Source organism: Heloderma suspectum, chromosome 3, assembly GCF_057233095.1.
Source record: "Heloderma suspectum isolate Gila_16-S chromosome 3, 16-S_ref, whole genome shotgun sequence".
NCBI lineage: Eukaryota > Metazoa > Chordata > Lepidosauria > Squamata > Helodermatidae > Heloderma > Heloderma suspectum.
In genome coordinates this window covers 261289422-261310209 of record NC_139460.1, presented here as the reverse complement: position 1 = coordinate 261310209, position 20788 = coordinate 261289422, and the positions used below count along the sequence as shown (strand labels likewise).

The 20788-nt window shown below is 47.9% G+C and overlaps 1 protein-coding gene across 4 annotated transcripts in view; it reads left to right on the top strand.

The window, feature by feature from the left end:
• The window catches only part of LDB1 (LIM domain binding 1), an 86496-nt gene extending 66763 nt beyond the window's left edge, over nucleotides 1-19733 (top strand). For 2 of the 4 annotated variants that reach the window (XM_084846573.1, XM_084846575.1), the window contains exons 3-11: nucleotides 6065-6109; nucleotides 7986-8061; nucleotides 8309-8411; nucleotides 11485-11657; nucleotides 11852-11974; nucleotides 14228-14311; nucleotides 14917-15040; nucleotides 15583-15731; nucleotides 17097-19733. In XM_084846573.1, the coding sequence (XP_084702699.1) occupies nucleotides 6065-6109; nucleotides 7986-8061; nucleotides 8309-8411; nucleotides 11485-11657; nucleotides 11852-11974; nucleotides 14228-14311; nucleotides 14917-15040; nucleotides 15583-15731; nucleotides 17097-17327 (1108 nt within the window). In that variant the 3' untranslated portion in view covers nucleotides 17328-19733. The remainder of the gene's footprint in view (nucleotides 1-6064; nucleotides 6110-7985; nucleotides 8062-8308; nucleotides 8412-11484; nucleotides 11658-11851; nucleotides 11975-14227; nucleotides 14312-14916; nucleotides 15041-15582; nucleotides 15732-17096) is intronic. The other 2 variants (XM_084846574.1, XM_084846576.1) reach the window with 2 other exon arrangements.
• The last annotated feature ends 1055 nt before the right edge of the window (nucleotides 19734-20788 follow it).

Below are 20788 nucleotides of genomic sequence, written 5' to 3'. Positions count from 1 at the left end.
TCATGAGCCTTGGAGGCCAGAGTCTCTAAGCTGCTGGGGGGTGACATAGGAAGCTGCCTTACACCAAGTCAGACCCTTGTTCCATCTAGCCCACTGTTGTCAACACTGACTGGAAGCACCTCTCCAGGGTTTCAGGCAGGATTCTTTCCTCACCGTACCTGTTGCTGGGGATCGAACCTGGGACCTTCTGCAATCAAAGCAGGTGCTCCACCCTGGCTATGATGTCATCTCTCCCCACCCCAGCTTTACCAGTGAGCATGCTCAACCTCTTCCCCAGGCTCAAGAATCATAGAATCATAGAATAGTAGGGTGGAAGGGGCCTACAAGGCCATCGAGTCCAACCCCCTGCTCAATGCAGGAATCCAAGTCAGAGCATCCCTGACAGATGGCTGTCCAGCCTCGTCTTGAACTCTAGCCTCCAGTGTGGGAGAGCCCACCACCTCCCTAGGGAATTCGTTCCGTTGTCGTATTGCTCTAACAGTCAGGAAGTTTTTCCTGATGTTCAGCCGGAATCTGGCTTCCTGTAACTTGAGCCCATTATTCCGTGTCCTGCACTCTGGGATGATCGAGAGAGATCCTGGCCTTCCTCTCTGTGACAACCTTTCAAGTACTTGAAGAGTGCTATCATCTCTCCCCTCAGTCTTCTCTTCTCAAGGCTAAACATGCCCAGTTCTTTCAGTCTCTCTCCATAGGGCTTTGTTTCCAGTCCCCTGATCATCTTTGATGCCCTCCTCTGAACCCTCTCCAGTTTGTCTGCATCCTTCTTAAAGGGTGGTGCCCAGAACTGGACACAGTACTCCAGATGAGGCCTAACCAGTGCTGAGTAGAGGGGAACTAGTACTTCCTGGGATTTGGAAGCTACGCTTCTATTAATGCAGCCCAAAAGAGCACTGGCCTTTTTTGCAGCCACATCACATTGTTGGCTCATATTCAGCTTGTGATCGACAACGATTCCAAGATCCTTCTCGCTTGCAGTGTTGTTGAGCCACGTATCCCCCATCTTGTAACTGTGCATTTGGTTTCTTTTTCCTTGGTGCAGAATTTGGCATTTATCCCTATTAAATGTAATTCCGTTGTTTTCCGCCCAGCGCTCCAGTCTATCCAGATCACTTTGAATTTAGTTTCTGTCTTCCAAAGTATTAGCTATCCCTCCCAATTTTGTGTCATCTGCAAATTTGATCAGCATTCCCTGCACCTCCTCCTCCAAGACATTAATAAAAATGTTGAAGAGCACTGGGCCCAGGACTGAGCCCTGCGGTACCCCACTCGTTACCTCTCCCCAGCTTGAGAAGGTCCCATTGATAAGCACTCTTTTGAGTCCGATTCTGTAGCCAACTGTGGATCCACCGGATCGTTGTTTCATCTAGCCCACTTTGAGCTAGTTTGCTCATCAGGATATCATGGGGCACTTTGTCGAAAGCTTTGCTGAAGTCGATGTATATGATGTCTACAGCATTCCCACAGTCCACAGGGGAGGTTACTTGATCAAAAAATGAGATCAGATTCGTCTGGCAGGACTTGTTTTTGAGAAATCCATCTTGGCTTTGAGTAATCACGGCATTGTTTTCAAGGTGCTTCCAGATGGATTGCTTTATCATCTGCTCCAGAATTTTCCCAGGGATTCATGTCAGACTGACTGGTCTGTAGTTCCCAGGTTCCTCCTTTTTACCCTTTTTGAAGATAGGGACAACATTAGCCCTCCTCCAGTCACCTGGCACTTCCCCCGTCCTCCGTGATTTCTCAAAGAGAATAGACAGCGGTTCTGAGAGTCCTTCTGCCAGTTCCTTTATTACTCTAGGATGCAGTTCATCTGGCCCTGGAGATTTGAACTCATTCAAAGTAATTAGGTGTTCCTTGACCATATGCCTATCACCCTCAAGCTGCAATCCTACCCCTTCAACCTGTACTTCGCCTTTGCCAGGGGGATCGTAGACCCTCTTTTGCGAGAAGACTGAGCCAAAGTAGGAATTGAGCACCTCTGCCTTTTCTTTGTCATCTGTTATCGTTTTGCCATCCTTATTTAATAGCTGAACAACTACTCAGTCTTTTACTATGCACGTAGCTGAAGAAAGCCTTTTTGTTGCTTTTAGTATCCCTCGCTAACCTCACCTCGTTCTCAGCTTTAGCCTTCCTGACACCATCCCTGCAATTCTGGGCTACCTGCCTGTACTCTTCCTTTGTTACTTGGCCTTCTTTCCACTTCCTATATGTGTCCATTTTTGTTTTCAGGTCATCTCTAAGCTTTTTGTGAAGCCACATTGGCTTCTTCTGTTGTCTTCTACCTTTTCTTCTTGTTGGAATTGTTTGTAAGTGTGCCTTGAGAATTTCCTTTTTTAAAATCTCCCACCCATCTTGGACTCCTTTTCTCGTTAGTGTCGCTTGCCATGGGACCGTACTGATCATTGTTCTGAGTTTATTAAAATCAGCTTTCCTAAAATCCAGGGTACGCGTTTGACTACACTCGGCTTTTGCTTCCCTTAGAACCAAGAACTCAAGTACAACATGGTCGCTTTCCCCCAGAGTTCCTGTAACTGCTCCTTTATCCACCAAGTCATCTCTGTTGGTTAGGATCAAGTCATGGATAGCTGATCCTCTAGTTCCTTCTTCTACTTTCTGTAGGAGGAAGTTATCCGCCGCACAAGACAGGAATTTCCTGGAGGGGCCATGTTTTGCAGAATTTGTCTCCCAATAAACATCGGGGAAATTGAAGTCCCCCATTACTACTACATCATGCTTCCTTAAAATATTGGCTATTTGCTTTTCAAAAGTATCATCCTCTTCTTCTCCTTGATTGGGTGGCCGGTAGTAGACTCCGACCACCAGGTTCCTTGTGTTCTTTGCTCCATTTATTTTGATCCAGATGCACTCGATGGGGCTACCAAGCTCATCCTGCTGTATTTCTGTGCAGAGATATGTATTTTTCACATACAGTGCAACCCGACCTCCCTTTCTGTTCCTCCTGTTCTTTTTGAACAAGTTATATCCTTCAATTGCTGTATTCCAATCATGAGAGTCATCCCACCAAGTCTCAGTTATACCTATCAAGTCATAATTTCCCTCTTGTATTAAGAGTTCAAGTTCGTTCTGTTCGTTTCCCATACTCTGGGCATTAGTATATAGACATCGAAGACCATGTGCTTCATAGTCTGGCTTTCTTCCTACATGTGTCTGAAGACTATTATTGGGCGCTATCAGAGCTGTTCTCTCCATTGCAGTGCATGCGCCTACGTCCATTGTTACCCCCAACATTACATCTCCCTTCCCCGTAGGATTCAGATTAAAGCCCTCCTGATGAAGTTCTTCATGCTGTGGCCAAACGCATTCTTCCCATCCTTTGTGAGGTGCAGCCCATCCCTTGCCAGCAGCCCATCTTCCAGGAAGTATAGCCTGTGGTCCCAGAATCCAAATCTCTCTCGTCGGCACCACCTTCGTAGCCAGTCATTCACCCGGGGTATTTTTCGTTCCCTTTCTATCCCTCTTCTAACTACTGGAAGTATGGATGAGAAAACTATCTGGGCCCCGAAGTTCTTGAATTTCCTTCCCAAAACTTCAAAGTCTGACGTGATTTCTCCATAGCTCCACTTGGCGGTATCATTTGTTCCCACATGGACGAGAAGAAAGGGATACCTGTCAGTGGGCTTTATGAGTGCAGGCAACCTTTCAGTCACTTCTCTAATCTGTCCTCCCGGGAGACAATATACCTGGTGAGTCCACAGGTCTTTGCGACATACTTGGGTCTCGATCCCACGCAGCAAGGAGTCTCCCATTACTACCACTCTTCTCTTCTTGTTGTTGTAGGCCTTGGTTTCATCGCCTCTGTTTGACTGACCTTCAGCCTCTTGCTCACTCTCATATAGGTTCCCCTGTGATTCTTCCTCTGCAGGCTGTCCTCCAGACTCATCCGCAAGTACCTGGAATTGGTTCCACAGCTCCACTGCTTCCACTGGTGCAGAGTGGCGTCTAGTTCTTCTTCTCCTAACTGTCACCCTTTTCCAAGGAGTATCCTCTACTCCATTTTTCTTCACCTCAGCATTTCCCACTTCTGCCTCATCTTGCTGTTGCTGTTGCTGTTCAAGCTTCTGGTCTTCCCTTTGCTGCTGTAGTTCCCCCATTCTGTCCAAGAACTCTTCATGTTCTCTTATTCCCCGGAGGGTTGACAGTCGCCGCTCCAGTCCACTTAATTTTTCTTCCAGCAGCGTAATCAACTTGCACTTGTTGCAGGTGTAGGCCATGTTGTTCTCAGGCAAGAAAACAAACATGGCACACACCTTGCAGGTCACCACCACTGGAGAGTCTTGTCCTTCCATAGCCCCTTTTCCCTTTTTTTGTCTAGCTTTGTGATTGTTCTAGACTAGCCTGTGCCTGCTCCTCTGCTCGGTAGAGGTTAAAAGCAGAGTCCGACTGGTGTGGAAGTGTGTGTTACAAGACAAATAAATGAAAATAAAAAGTTAGTTAAAAAATAAAAAAAAATGTTAGGGGCCTCCCCCTTGACCTCCCCTGCCGAACTCCCCTGGCCAACTCCTGTTTGCTCCCCCTGTTCACTCACTCTGGTCACTCGCCGTCTGGGAGCTTGCTTGCTTCTGTAGTCCCTGGACCAGCTGGAGCAGCTTGCTCTGCTCTGCTCTGCTCAGCTGGGAGGCAGGAAACAGCATGTTTTACCCTTCTTTTCCGCTATTACTTTGTAACAGTTTTCCCCAACTTGGTGCCTTCCAGATGTACTGGCCTGGGCATGTGCATGCCCACAAGACCAAATGGTATCAAGTTTGCAACCACTGAGAGATTGGGGGGGAGCCTCCGCCTCTGCATGTCGAGTGTTCATTTTTTGTATTAAAAGAAGTCTCTAGCCCAAAGATGGGGAACTTGTAGGCCTCCACATGTTGTTGGACTGCAGTTCTCATCATCCCTCATCATTGGCTATGCTGGCTGGGGCTGATCGAAGTTGGAGCCCAACAACATCTGGAAACCCACACGTTCCCCATCCTCACTCTAGCTGTTTTATTTGTGGAGATATAAGGAAAAGCATGTTGGCGGTATTCTGCCCCATTATTTACTAAGAAGCAACACTGGTAAATAAACATATTGGGCTACCTGTGTTATGTTTTGGCTGTTCTTCAGAGATTCCCCACTCCCATAGGCCTCCATACTACCCAAAAAAAGATGGTTATGGGTCGTGCGGCTAATAGCTAATCAAGTCAAACCCTGATAGCTGGTAAGGCTAAGGAAGTAATTCATCATGCATTGGCAGAGAAGAATGAAATGGAGGGTGTAAATGTGAAATGTGGAATAGTATGCAAAATCTGGGATGCCCAAGGCAAGGATGGCTGTTCAGGAGCATTTGTCCTAGGCATTGTATGAAAACTAAGATAAACAGGTCTCTGCCACTACAGGATTACATTCTAATTAAGATGAGAAAAGGGAAGGGGGGCTAATTGGAGCTGAAATAAGAAAATTTAGGTTATAAAAGCAGCTTTCCCCAGCCTGTTGCCCTCCAGATATGTTGGGCTACAGCGCATGGCCATGCTGGCTGGTAATGGTGGGTGCTATAAGCCAGTACATCTGGAAGGCACCAAGTTGGGGGAAACTGTTACAAAGTAATAGCGGAAAAGAAGGGTCAAATAGCATCATGGAAAGGAAAATAATACAGACCGAGCTGGAAAATGAAACAGGGAACAGCTTTTTAGAAGTACTTAAAAAGCAGATGGGGGAAGAAGCCTGATGAATACTGGGAGGGAGGAAGTTGCATGCAGCACGAAAAAGAGGACACGAGCAAGAAATACTACACGAGGGCAAGGTTTTTGCAGCAGGTCACAATAAGAGGTGCGGAGAATGCAAAGAGAGAGGCATGAAAGAAAGTAAACCACAGAAAGAGCAGAGAGATTTAAAAGTAAGAAGAATGTTAAACATAAAATGGAAGGGATATGTAAATAGATGATGAGGGCGCATGAAGAACCATACCCTCCTGCCCTCTTGCAAAATTGTCTCTCTGGGTTAGACTCTGAATGTAACGACATGGCCTGGCTGGGGCTTTGATCATTGTGTTCTGTGCCGGCTTATTTCTCCACAGACCGACTCCTATGTATCCACCAACGTACCTGGAGCCTGGGATTGGGTAAGAGTCTGCGTTGTTCTTCCTTCTGACAAGCTGTGCTGATACAAGGGCAGAGACAGATGCAACATTGCGTGCGCAGTGGAAGTGATTTTGAGGAATCTTTTGCAGCACTCCAAGGCCGTTGTTTTCAGGGTAGAAGATCTGTGTTCAAGCCACTTCCATCATACCTAGAATGTTATGTCTGTCTTCACCCAAACAGAACCATTAAAGTAAGGTTGCATGCTGTATTTATGTGTGCACTTTGAGGGAATACAGATCGGGGAATACATACCAAATGTATTCCCCATTTTGATAGGAGTCAGAAAAGGAATGTAGGAGAACTACTTCTTCCGTGACATTAAACAAATGCTGATGGTAGAAAGCAATTAGAACCTACTGATACTAATAAAATTGATTCAAAAGTAATTTTACAAAACAAAGAACATTTGAGTGGGGGTAATAAACTTGGAAACCTACTGGCTTGTCAGCTAGAAGCAACAACAAAAGAGACAAATTCCCCCCACCCCATGAAAAGTGGAATGGAACTACCTAAGACTCCTGATGGGGTTTTATAAAATAATTATAAAATGTAACAGAGATGAGATAACCCAAGCAAACATGAGATTAAAAGCTTTGTATTTAAAATAAAAAAATCGGAATTAATCTATGAAGATCAGAAGGCCGTGGATGAACCTGTGCCAGTAAAAGAAGTAACAGATACTATTAAATTACTGGATGATAATAAAGCACCAGGGCCACTTTTGGATGTATACAGAATTCCCCATTTTGACAGGGAATTTCTGTGTGTTTGTGTGCGGGGGGGAGGTAGGAGGAAGTGAAGTGTAATGAAGCTGAGAAGGAGGATCCAGGGTGTATGTATATGAAACTGCCCTCTCATGGTTCAGGGAAATCCATGCAACGTAGCGCTCCCAGGACACTTTCTGGCTACAGCTGGAACATTTGCAGCACAATCCTATGCATGTTTACTTGGAAATAAGCCGCTCTGAGTTCATTTGGGCATACTCCCATGTAAGTGGTTAAAGGACTGCAGCCTTAATTGGTTAAAACCATTTTATCATCTAGAGACATTGATCAGATATAATGGCAGATATAATGTATTTTTAATACAAATACAAGTAGCTGTATAAACTTCTAAGATGACACTTGCCATTTGCAGAGACGTTCCTCTATTTGGTACAAATAACAGCTTGAATGGGATGCGTGGCAATTTTAACCAGTGGGGAGGAAGAGTAAAGCTGCCTCCCCCTATGGCACAGTCCTGATCTTGATTAGGGGGTCCCCCAAAGTTACTGTTAGATAGTTAGTTTAAAATATTTTTAGGCCAGCCTTCCTTATCACAGATACAAGGGTGATATGCAATAAACGTGAATAAAAGTAATCATAACAACAATCAATACCATAAAACAATCTAGAGGCAGCTAAAAAGAAGCACAACAGACTAAACAATATACTAACTTTAAAATACATAGGCAAATAGTTGCGTTTTCAGCTAGTACTGAAAAAAATTGTAACTTTGGCACCAGTCATACCCCCATGGAGAGGGCATTCCAATGTTTCAAAAATAAAGGAGAATCTCAAGCATGGGGATTCAAAGATGTGGTTAATGGCACATGCACTAAAGTTGAATCTAAGAGCAGTAATAACCAGCCCACCCCCCATCCCTCTTGGAGAAACTCATATGATCTAGCGGGTAGACGCAGATGTAGGAAAGCTGAATTCACATCTCTGCTCAGCCATTAACTCACTGGATGGCACTGGGGCGGCGGGTGTCCCTGTCTGTAAAATTTGAATAACAAAATAGTCATACATTCTGCACACTTAAACTTCCTGGATAAATGATTCTTTCACTGATTGAATTGCTGTGGTTGATTGACAGGAGGCACACACCATATGGCAACCAGACAGACTACAGGATATTTGAGCTCAATAAGCGGCTGCAAAACTGGACAGAGGTATAGTTCCGCGGGTTCAGTGTGTTTGAATTGGGAGAAGGGATGGGGGAAGCTTGTTGCGGGGTAGATTCCATGCTTTTGAAGCTGGAGGTACTGCCACCCTAGTAGGGGAAGGAAAAGGAGCCTGGGGTGTCAACAGAGCCTTCTTAAACCCATTTTCTTGGCTGCCTTTGGAGTATAGGTGGTGGGGGTCTAGCTTAGGTTCTCCCATCCCCATAGGTAATGCTCCTCTCTTCTGTGCCTACAGGAATGTGACAATCTGTGGTGGGATGCCTTCACCACTGAGTTCTTTGAGGATGATGCTATGTTAACAATCACCTTCTGTTTGGAAGATGGACCAAAGAGATACAGTAAGTCCCAAGCTAGGGTGGGTCCTACAGGGTGGCTGATGTGCACCACTGTCCTGCATTCAGGAGCCAGCTTTCATTTCGGAAGCTGATGTTGCAAAGGGCTGGATGTTGGGCTGGGTGCTTCAAAGTGTTCTCCAGCCTCCAGAAGTGGGCCCTGTTTTTTCTGCTGCCTGTGGGCTTGGGGTCTGGTTCACAGTTGGTGTAGCTCCATCAGACTCCCTTGCCTTCCAGTCCTCCTGAGGAGGAGACTCCAGAAGAATCTACTGCATAGTTCAGACACTATGGGAATAATGGGGCAGTATCCAGTTGGACAGTAGCACTAATATAAACTACATTGCACCAGCTTAAGGGACCTCTAGCAGAACGCCAATAGCATTTACTGGTACGATGGGTTTTCTGGGGAATCATGTTGGTCCAGCTAATGCTATTGGCATTTCAATAAAGGTCCCTTACACTAGTGCAGTGTAGTTTATGTTAGTGCTGGCGTCTGATTGGATACTGCCCTTGGTTATTGGGAAAGGGACATATACTGGTTGCTCAGCTATAAAAACCCACCATTCATTTTGCATCCCACAGTTTCCTACAGCAGCTGTGCAGGAGCCCAGTTCCCTCCTAACAGAGACTTAGCCTCTATGGCCTTGCTTAGGCGCTCTACTCTCCCCCTCTGTGTACCTCTTCAGTGGCCATGGGATTCCCAGCTGGAACACGAGACCTGCCAGAGGTGAAGTAGGGCAGGTTTTCAGGCATTTCTGCTGGCTGAAATTTCTCTTGATTTTCCTCCATGGTAGTAGATACATGTTCCATGATCCAAATGGATTTGGAGTGCTTCCTAGATACAGACACAACTAGGTTAATAAAGCAACACAACTTTGCCAACATCCAAATTAGTATGAAGCAAATGCTGCATTTGCTTGACTCTTCTTCCCCCTCCCCCTGCTTCCAAAACAGGCACCTGGTTAGATTTTCCTTTTGGATACCTTCCATATTCACTGAAAATGGAATATATGTTCAAGCCACACACAGCAGACACTGAAATCTTTTAGCCTAAAAAATATAAAGATAGTAACTACTTGAAACATTTTGAAGCATTTTCATCCCTATTTGGGAAGATCAGATACTTCTTCCAAGATACTTTTTAGTTCTCACTAAAGAAGTGGCAGGTTTCAGGGTCACAATGGTCAATATTAATTAATTAATTAATTATATTGCTTGGCTGCCTTTCATGCATACACACGCACACCCAGGGGCCTTACCTGGCCCTGAATCTGTTTCTTGGAGCCCTAAGTGTCCATTGGTGCCAATAGAAGATTTTTTCCTCAGCTTAACTGCAAGGGACAATTGGGGGGGGGGGGTTGCAGTTAGGGAGGGAAAGGTTAATGCCACCCCCACCCCCAGAGTGGCAGTTGAACTGAGGGGGAGAAATCCATTGGTACCAATAGGAATTTTTTTCCTATGTTTAGCTGCCATGCAGGGGGTGGGATGTCCTGGTGGAATCGCAGTTGGGAAGGGAGAATTAATCCTCCCCTCCCTGTGTACTGTGCCCACCCCACCAAATCCCTCCTCCACATGGCAGTTAAGCTTAGAACAACATTTTCCATTGATCCAGTGGAAAGATTGGGCCCTGTATCTTTGAAGTGCATAGCAACACACCAGCACTCGCCCTTTTATACACCATATTCTGGAAGACAGGCAAATAGTTTCAAGGTGAGAGTGTGCATTATCTCTATTTAGAGCAATCTGACCCATTCCCCATCTCACCTAGAGACATGGGTTCGAATGCCATTGTCCAAGTAGGCCTTAAAAGCATATCTTTGTAGAGGCCAAATTATTACAGTACCTGGCACTTATCATAGTGACTCCATTATTGTGTGAGCTCAGAGCCTACTCTCACTGCCTTTTCTCCCACCCTGCTGACAAGCCATGCCTAGAAAGCTGTCCTTTATTTGTCAATGACCTGTTTCATTTCTAGGCAGCCTCAAAAGTGTAAGGCACTTCCCTGAACTTCTGCTGTCCCTTGAATATGAGGAGAACGCAGTTGTTTGTTTGTAGTTCCAACTGCTCTTTACTCTGAGGTCACTTCCTGTCACAGGAAATGTTGTTGCTGGTTTTACTCCAGGCCTGGTGCCACCTACTGGGGCAACTGCTGGTTTTTACCCCAGCTGCTGACTGGTCCAGCTCTGTTGCCAGTCGCCTGCCCAGGGCAGAGGAGGGGGCAGGCAGGCAGTGCTGAGCAGAGCTGAACAGATGAACGTGCCTGCCCCACAATCTTAATTATGCCAGCCTTGCCACCAACATGCGTAAGTTGGGGATGGTGCTGGCGTACTGCAGTGGGGCCACGAAGGAGTTCAGGTGTGCATCAGTCATCACTACTGTCCAGCTACTTCTCCAGTTCCCTCACTGCAACAAGGACTGGATGGTGGGTAGCCCTGCATGCCAGGAGCAGGGTCAGCTAGTCCAGGTGTGTAGTCCTGAGCTCTGCTATCACTGCCATTATTGTGGACAGGCAACCAGTACGCCCTCAAGCTGGCAGGCCGCTGTGGGCAGTCTGCCCAGAGCCCTTTAAAACCTAGTTCCAGACCTGTTCTACATTTTGGTTTAAATACTTCATCTGCTGTCTTACTGTGTAAGCTTTCATCTAGCCCACTTGCAGTTCCACTGGGTGTTCAAGATTGTTTGATTTATTTTTCTTTAAAAGGATTTTTATCCCACTCCTCAGTCTAAAAGGTTCCTGGAGTGGCTTAGATATAATGAGTAAAACAAGATAATCCCTGTATGCAGGCTTACAATCTAAAAAGACATGACACACAAAGAAAAAGGAATGAGAAGGGAAGAGGAAAAATTAAGTCCTTCAGCAGGGCTGGTGGAGTGGCCCTGTTTCCCCCTCTCATCTCCCTCAGTACAGCCTGCTGGAATGGCTGCTGGTGGTGACAGTTGAGGGAGGAGGAGCCTTCATGAGAGAGGTCTTCAGCTTTCTCATCTCCAGAACTGCCTATCCCAGTAGTAACCCTGAATCTGTAGTGCAAAGGCTGAAATGTAATTGATTTCTGTTCCCCCTTTCTTTCCCTGTGTCTAGCGATTGGCCGCACCCTGATCCCCCGCTACTTTCGCAGCATCTTTGAAGGGGGTGCTACCGAGCTGTATTATGTCCTCAAGCACCCGAAGGAATCCTTCCATAACAACTTTGTGTCCCTCGACTGTGACCAGTGTACCATGGTTACCCAGCATGGCAAGCCCATGTTCACCCAGGTGAGAGTGAGCAGTGATCCCCTACCTCGCCCCGCTGCCTGTGTTGAATTGCTGCTGAGAGTAGCTCATACATAGCCATTCCTTATGGACCCCTGTAAAGAGCCCCTGTTTGGAAGGGAAGAGGTGGCTTGCTTACAGTGTGGAGAAGGCTCACCTGAACCTCAAGGCCATTTGCTTGCTTTTCTCTTGCCCAGGTATGTGTGGAGGGCCGCCTCTACCTGGAGTTCATGTTTGATGACATGATGAGAATAAAGACGTGGCACTTCAGCATCCGGCAGCACCGGGAGCTCATTCCCCGCAGCATCCTTGCTATGCATGTGAGTCCAATGCTTGGTACCAGCCATTAAAGTAGCTTGACTTGGTTTAAGCAGTTATGCCAGGAAGGGTCTTGGGTTCCCGAGCACATGCAGAGTTCCTTGCAGAGAGGATGGTCTGAGAGAGAGCATCTTCACCTCCATCTAGATGGTACATAGAAGGCTGTAGAAGAAGTGAGCTAACACTTTTACAGGAATCTGAATTCAGTAAAACCTGGCCTCTTAGTAGAGACTTGATTCTTGTTTTGTCCAGTCTTGCAATAGCCTCCATTTCTGATGTCAGTAGTCTACCCAGCAAATCAGAAAATTGCTTAGTGGCTGGACTCACCGTCCTAATGACTTTAAGTTAAATATCAGAACACCCCGCCAGTTGGAACCAGTTAGCCTATTTGAAAAAAGAGCTTAAGGTTTTGGTTGTATTTTGGAGGGTAAAAATGCGAGATAAGGTGAAATAAGGTTATTCAGGTTGCCCAGCAGGGTACTAACTTACTAGATGCTCTAGGAAGTAGAGGGTCAGTAGATATCAGAAGTAGAGGGTTTTCACACTAGGGATGTTGCGGAAATCTAGAGGAAGAGTGGAATCTAGTGAACATCCATCCACTTGTCCCCCCAGACACCAGTCCGTGGAACCCTGAGCTTGCCCGACTCAGCATGTGCCAAGATGGGCAAGTTTATGGCATCCTGTCACCCTGCAAGCTGCCAGTTTGCAAGAAATCACGGGTAAGCCATATACATAAATTGCGGTTTTGCCCATAATGATGGCCATAAATAGCACCATTTACGCAACACTGCAGGCATAAATGGTCTAATTAAACCATTCACACCTGCAATGGTGCGTAAATGGCGCTATATATGGCCGCCATTATCTGCAAAATCGCGTTTTACGTCTATAGCTTACCCATGATTTTCCACGAAATGGTGGGTTGTGGGCGGTGGGATGCTGCGCACAGCTCAGCAGGCACCCGCAGACCATCTGGCAGCTCACCCCATGCACCAAATAGGGTTGGACAGCTGGCGGGGGTCTGGTGAGTGGGGAGCGAGGCGGTGGCAGGTGAGTTCAGCCATCCCTATGTCACATAGGTTCGGTCAGATGCATTCTGTTATTTGTGCTTGCATTGTGCTACTGAGGTCCCCCCCCCCCCCTGTTGGTTCTTGAGACTTGGATCTTCGTAGACTGACCTCCTCTGGGACTAAGCCAGCCACTGCTGCAGAAGGGCAGAAGTGGATTCAGAATTCCAAATTCCCAAATTGTTTACCTTAGGTTGAATCCCAAACTTGAGGTTCTAATTCAGATTTAGCAACATTTTTTATATTTTTTAGAAAGATTTACACCCTGCTTTTCTGTTAAAATAATCAAAGTGGCCTATAGTAGAATAATACAAAATACAAATAGAGACCAACACTAAAGTTACATAATCAGTTAAAATATTGATAATCACAAAGAATAAGAGCAGCAAGAGAACAGAATAAATAGCAGGACTAATCTCCGTAAAACCACAGCTCACTTCTTAAGAGCCAAGTTAAATAGAAACGTTATTTACCTGCTGACCAAAAATAAAAAGAAAGGGAGCCTGGCAAATCTCCATCAGGAGTGAGTTTCCTAACTGGGGAAAGTTTGCAAAGCATTAATGTAAACCACAGTTCAGCTTTGCGGTTTCCGCGCAGTTCCACCTGTGCGTTTTGAACCTGCACACTGCCAGCTCTAAGAATGCTTTGGGATTTTAGCTAGGGAGAAGCTAGACTTCTGCCCCTCCCTCAAGTGGCAATGTCTGACTATCTGCACATGTTTGACAGCACAAAATACATGGAAGAAAAAACCTGATTGTTTGCCTGCGCAGTCACATAACCTTACTGCCTTTCCTTGCTGCAAGCATCACTTAACTGAAGTTGATACCTTGTCATGGCAGTGGCAAAGGAACTGAGTAGGAAGGCCCCCATCCTGTCCCTCCAAACATGCACAGGTAATTTTTAAACATTTCTTAATGGGAGGAGGAAGAGCACCAGTTCCCTGGCTAGAGCTCTAGTGTGTCCCTGGAATTGGCCCTGCAGAGGCATACAGCTCATAAATGGGACTGCACAGATGACCACTTAAACATCCTTTACAGGCAAGCAGTCTGGTTTGGTTTCCCCTCCCCATCTCCGTGCTATAAAATGTTAAAGGGTAAGGGTGACACTTCTGGTGTTTGATGTGCACAATATTTGCTGATATATTCTTGTTTAACTCTTCTGTTTCTCCCCCTAACATTCTCACTCCAGGCGCAAGATCCCCAGATGCTGGACCAGTTGTCCAAGAACATCACCCGATGTGGACTTTCAAACTCCACGCTCAACTACCTCCGAGTAAGTGCCTGTGAGGCTATGGAGCAAGCTCCCTAGGGCACCTTCCTCTTAGTCTTCAGAAAGAAGCAGGAAGCCCACTTTCAAAAATGTCATTGGGGGAAATAATGTTACTATGTATGTATTATCAGGATATAGATTAATATAACTTCATATCTCGCAAGCTGTCTCACGCTTTTGAGGAGACAGGGTATAAATAAATAAAAGCAAGCATATTTCTCCCTAGCTGGCCCTTCTCAGAAGTGGCAGTGCAGAGAGTTGGTAGGTAATTGAGCTGCATCTCCATGGCTGTGTGAAGGGCTGGATCCTAGCAAGACTCCAGGTACATGGGAGGAAGGCTGTGCTCAGATAGAGCAACAGGAAAAGTAGATTTGAGGGTTGTGCAAAGGAATGCAAGTTTGTGTAAATACATTTAGGTATGAAAATCACGCCTTACTATCAGACGCTGGGGGATGGCTTATCTTGCCAGAACATTCCTCTGTTCCTCAGGTTAACCTGTCTCCAGTTTCAGACCAGGTCCCACAGACCATTGTCTGCTTACGTCATAATAAATTAGATTCTGTTGTTGTTTTTCAAAATCTAACTCTCTCTTTCCGTCCTCCTCCCAGCTTTGTGTAATCCTAGAACCAATGCAGGAGTTGATGTCGCGGCACAAGACCTACAGCCTCAGTCCCCGGGACTGCCTCAAGACATGCCTCTTCCAGAAGTGGCAACGCATGGTAGCGCCACCAGGTGAGAGCTTTGCAGGGTAGGCCTGGGGTTATGATAAAACAGGGGTAGGCAACCTGGTGCCCTCTGGAGGTTTGGGACTGCAGTTCCCATCAGCCCCAGCCAGCAGAGCTGGTGGTCAGGGATTCTGGGAGTCGTAGTCCAAACCCTCTGCTGGGTTGCCCATCCCTGATGATAAAGCATCCTGTGGCTTGAACACCAAGTCGGATGCATTTCTTATAAAGCCCACCAGAGGGTGCTAGGAGAATTTCAATTCTATGGCTTGCAACTCCTAGCAGAGTCTGTATTGTGGTACATCTCCATACCGGCCTTCATGAGTGCATCTTGGGGCCAGAATTCCTGCCACTGGCTATCTAACGTGGCATGAGCAAAAACACCTGGCGAGTGAGAAGTGGGGGTTGTTGAGGCAGGTTAAAGGCGAGTGCGCCAGTGAACATTCAGCCTAGCAGATGAGTTGCTGCTTGGGGCAATTGGGGGACCCAGACTTCTTCTTTTACTGGGGTCCGGATGTCTCACCTGTGTTCCCCTTGCTAACACCTTCCCAGCTGAGCCTGCACGCCAGCAACCCAGCAAGCGCCGGAAAAGGAAGATGTCGGGTGGCAGCACCATGAGTTCCGGTGGTGGCAACACCAACAACAGCAACAGCAAGAAGAAGAGCCCAGCCAGCACCTTCGCCCTCTCCAGTCAGGTACCTGTAAGCATCCCCTTTTCATTCTCTCTTGTCTCTTCGACCTGAGAACTCCTCCTGCATGGGACCTGTTTCCATGCGGCTGGAGCAGCCTCAGAAAAGCTGGGCAGGGCTCCCTACAGCAGGGCTGGCCAGGCATCAGGCGAGTGGGATCACCTACTTCATGTTTTGCTAGAACCTTGAGGTCTGTCAGCCGGAGCCAGATGCGAAATAGCGGCTCTGGCTGGTGGATCTGTGGTAAGAATTCAGGGGAAAGGATGCCTCTGAGCATATGCTCAACCCAGGAATTTGTGATCAGTACCAGAACCAAGCTCGCAAATGCTTTCAGATCTCCTGCTTTCCCCCACAAGCATTATTTTTCAGCCATCTAATTTGGGGTGTGGGAGGCTTTTTAGTTGCCGCTATTGCTAGACAACTGGGAGGCAGATAAACCAATGTACTGCAAGGGAGCTGTGGATCAGTGGCAGAGCACTTGCTTTGCATGCAGAAGGTCCCAGATTCAAACCCTGGCATCTCCAGGTAGGGCTGGAAAAATTCCTGCCTGAACCTCTGGGAGCTGCTGCCAGTCAGTGTTGACAATACCGGGCTAGGTGGACCCATACGGAAGCTTCCTATGTTCCTTAATCATCCAGAGATCTCCCAATAGATCCCGATCTACCTTCTCCCCACCCCTGCCCTATGGCATGATGGGGGCTAGATGGCTTAGTTGTGCCTTAGTGCAGCAGCTGGTTTGAAGATGCTGAGACCATTTGGGGCACGGTTTGGTCCCGTTGCTGCCACAGCTACACCTTCTGTGATCAGGAAGGAGATTCTGTGTTCCTGGGGTGCAAAATGCCTCATCCCTATGCTGCCTATGTTCAGGCACAGTCAGAGGGCAATCTTTCTCCACTTGAGCTAACAGTAGGTCCTGAGCCATCCAGGTTGTCCTTCCTTGGGTCAGAACTGGAAGGCCGTGTCTCCCCAGTATCCCAGGATATCCCTGAACATGGCAAATGGCTACCAGCACCCAAACCCATGGCTGAAACTGGGGAGTGACAGCAGCAGCATTCCAAGCAGAGGAGGGGGGCAAATTGGGAAGGCAGCAGAGCATCCCCCCTCAGCCTGGCGCCCTCCACTGTGTTGGACTTCAACTCCCACCATTCCCAGCCAGCATAGCTACGCTGGCTGGTATTGATGGGAGTTGTAGGGCGCCAGGTTGGGGAAGACGGGTACAGTGCCTAGAGGTGGAGAGAGCGAGTGAAGTGGGGGCCATCCTGGGGGGGAGGACAGGGAACATTCTTGTTTTGTGACCGCTGGCTCCCTGGAGCCTTGTGGGGTCAGTCGGGGCAGTCTCCACCTCGATTATGTTTCGGGACCCTCTTCCCTCCTCAGGATGTGATGGTGGTGGGCGAGCCAACCCTGATGGGCGGGGAGTTTGGCGACGAGGACGAGCGCCTGATCACGCGACTGGAGAACACGCAGTTCGACGCCGCCAATGGCATTGATGACGAGGACAGCTTCAACAACTCTCCCGCATTGGGCGCCAACAGCCCCTGGAACAGCAAGCCCCCCTCCAGTCAGGAGAGCAAGTCTGAGAATCCGACGTCGCAAGCATCGCAGTAAAGCCCCCCCACCCACTGCCCAGCCAGGCCTTGACCTGACTTGGCTGGTGCCCCCACGGACTGAGTCGAAACCGTTCTACCTGGACAATTTGTGAAGAAGTGTGGCTGGCTGGCTGGCTGGCTGGCTAGGTATCGGGGCCGGTGGGCACTGCAGCACCATCCTGCCCACCTGCCTGCCTCCAGTTGGCTTGGCCACAAGTCCCTGCCGTCTGCACTCTTGGCTGTGCCCCCTCGGGCAGACTTGGGGCCCTGGGCCTGATGGAGCCTGGATCTCCCTCTAGCCCCAGCAGAGTTTTAATTTCTTCTCCCTCCCCACCCCACCCCTTGTGTCCACAGCCCCAGACATCGCCAGTGGCACTGCTGTGGGATGGTGTCCCATGTTCATTACGCAGCCCCTGGGAGCCGGACAGCTTTGCGTGATTGGCAGGGTACACTTCTGGAGGGGGGCGGGGCCAAGTGCTTAAGGAGATTTCACAGAACCTCCAGCCTGAGCATATTTGTCCAGTTCCATGTTTGACCTCCAGGGGGCTCCCTTCTAGCAGGAGAGTAGACACCGTTATGACTCGCGCTGGGGGCAGCTGGGATCCTTGTGGGACAGGCCTCAAGCAATCCCCCCTGGCTGCTGCGGGTGTGGCAGTGCAATTATGCCCGCTCTGCCAGAAGAATCCAGAAAACCAACGTGGGGGGGGGGGTGGAGGGTTGTTGTTTTTTTTGACGTCTCCTAGAATGTGGTTAGAAAACTACCCTGCAGCGGACATGGGAGGGCCCAAATCCCCTCCAGTCTGACCCTTGGGCATCGGGCCACCCTTCTGCCCCGGCTGCTTCTACAGAAAACTGCAATCCTCACCCCTCCCCCAGTACTTTGGTTTTGTTTGTTTTTTTAAACAAATATTATTATTAAAATCGTAAATTTAAAAAAAGAAAAGAAAGAATCTGCCCTCCCTCCCTGTTTTCCCCAATCCTGATTTTTGTACAGGCTTGTCTACCAATTGGGAGTCTTGGTTTTTATATACAGTTCCGAGAGCTTCAAACCAAGGAGAGACTTTGCAGACTTCCTTTATACGATCCTTTGAGGACAGCATGGCTGCCCAACTTTGCCCCTTCTGTGTAACTTGTGTGTGCTGCTCCCCCTGCTCTCCCCTTCTCTACCACCCCACCCCCCTTTCGGGTTTGTGTACCTCGTGCTTGTATATTTCTGCGCTGTAGGCCGTGTGTATGATACTGTTCTTTCACTGTGTTCTCACTAATGCAGCCGCCCGCCCGCCCCACCCTGCGCCCCTAATGAGTGTGGTTGGGGGTGTTCATTGTGATGGGCATCCTTCTTGGGAGGAACGAAATTTCAGAGGGTACTGCCACCAGGTTACAGCAGTGCAGAACGTGGGGAACTGGGTTGATGACAGGACCTCGTAAGAAACATATTCTGGAGAAGAGGAGAACGCGTGTTTTGTAAAGATGGAGGGTCATTTCCTCCATGATGGAGTGATATTCAAGGAAACCGTTTTATAGCCAGACCCATCCTGCTTTTGGATGGGGAGTGACAGGGCTTGCAAGGTCCCCAAGGAAGCAGGAGCTGTTCCTAAACCCCACCCACCCTGCTCTCCAGCATTTGGATGTCACCCTTGTTCTGCATTTCCTGCTCGAGTTTTGTTCTGTGCGCCTTGGAGAGAAGATCCTTTTATGTCACTGAGGCCTCGATGCAACCTTGTGTAAGCCACAGCTTTCCATCTTTGAGAGAGACATACAGAGTAGCGTGAGGTATTTTGGCCACTTCATGGCATGGACTTGATGGTGAGGGTTGTGGCATTTAGGGGACGCTGTCTGGACTGTCGTGGCAACCACCCCTTTGCCTTACTTAAGCTTTTTTTCCCCACTTGTTTCCTGACTGCAAGGATATTTTCTGTAGCAAGGTTGTTGCCATCCATTTGCCATAGAGCTGGTGTTTCTGGTCTGTCGTTGCTCCACGGTGGTTTGTCTGCCACGAGGGCATGGATTTCCATCTGAGCCATGCTCTGGATTCCCAGAAATTCTCCTCGCCTCCGGAAGAGCCCAGCTGGATCAACCTGAAACATCTTCTTGGGGGAGGGGTCACTTTTGTGTTACTGGGCCCAGATGCTCCATCCTGCTTCGCCCCTTGGGAGCAGGCAATACAACAGTCAATACTATCATTTACAGGGCGTTTTTTTCTGTATCCTTTTTGTACTTAAAGATACGAGTGTCACGTCCCCCATTGCTGTGGCACGGCATGAACTGGTGACGTGTACTCTTGTCTCCTTCCCCCCACCTTTACCCTTCCCACTTACCACCTCCCCCTGGGGCACTGTAAAGCCTTTTTTTTTTTTTTGCATAGTTTGTGCCATTTATGGTCATGTATGGTACCAATAAAACAACTTTTCAGTTTGGCGCTCTCCTTCCAGAGTCATTACTCATCTGGATCTTGAGAAAGGGGAACCACTCTCCCATGCCAAGTCCCTCCCTTCAGTGTTCCTTGCTTAGCCTGACAGGAGGGGCTGTGGCTCATCGGTAGAGCACATCCTTCTCGTGCAGAAGGTCCCGGTTCAATCCCAGCATCTCCAGGTAGGGCTGGAAAAAACTCCTGCTTGAAACTCTGGAGGTGTGTCGACAATACCAGGCCAGATGGACCCATGTTCTGACTCACTATAAGGCAGCTTCCTATGTTCCTGTAATATCTTCAAGGACTAGCTCTTGTTTCCTGATGCCCACAACTCCCGATCTTAAATTCTCCTCCTCCTCTCCCACTTCCCCTTCTATTTCTACAAAACTGTGTTTGTCAATAGAGAATGCATTCTGGAATCTGGCACACCGCTGAGTCACAGAAAAGGTCCAGCAGATGAAGGACGAGTGTTCTTGTGTGAAAGGGGAAAGCTGAGCCTTGTTCTTCCTACATCTACAAGAGGGAGGCAGCCGAGAGCTCATGCCTTTGCAACCCACTCATGATTGCACTGGCAGCTGCTTTACTTCTACAGAAGATAGGATAGATGAGCCTGGCAGCTGTTATTTCAATGTCAGAGCACCTAGAAACCTGGAGTGGGATTATTAGTTGCAGCTTTTTACCTACAGCAGTAGAATGTCCTGTGTTACTGACCTGAGCAATCATCACCAACCCCATATGTGGGCAGGGAAGAGGAAAAGATCTGTTATTTCAGGCTGACCTAAAGGGCTATATGTTATGTGCCTTGCTTTGGAAAGGCATCATAAGAGGCCATTCTTATTGCCCTGCATAGTTCTGGGTAATTGTGTATTAGCTGCCAGAGTCATTGCAGCCTCACTAGCCAAGGCCAGTTAGAGCACTACATTTGCTTGGATGTGTTTTCAAAGTGGGTGGAGGAAAGCTACCAGGAAATAGCCACAACGTGTTTCTTGGTAATGTTGGGAAGGTGAGTCACCCATTTTGAGACCTGCATTCGCAAAACGTTTGAAAGATGCGGGTCATGTCTTATATGT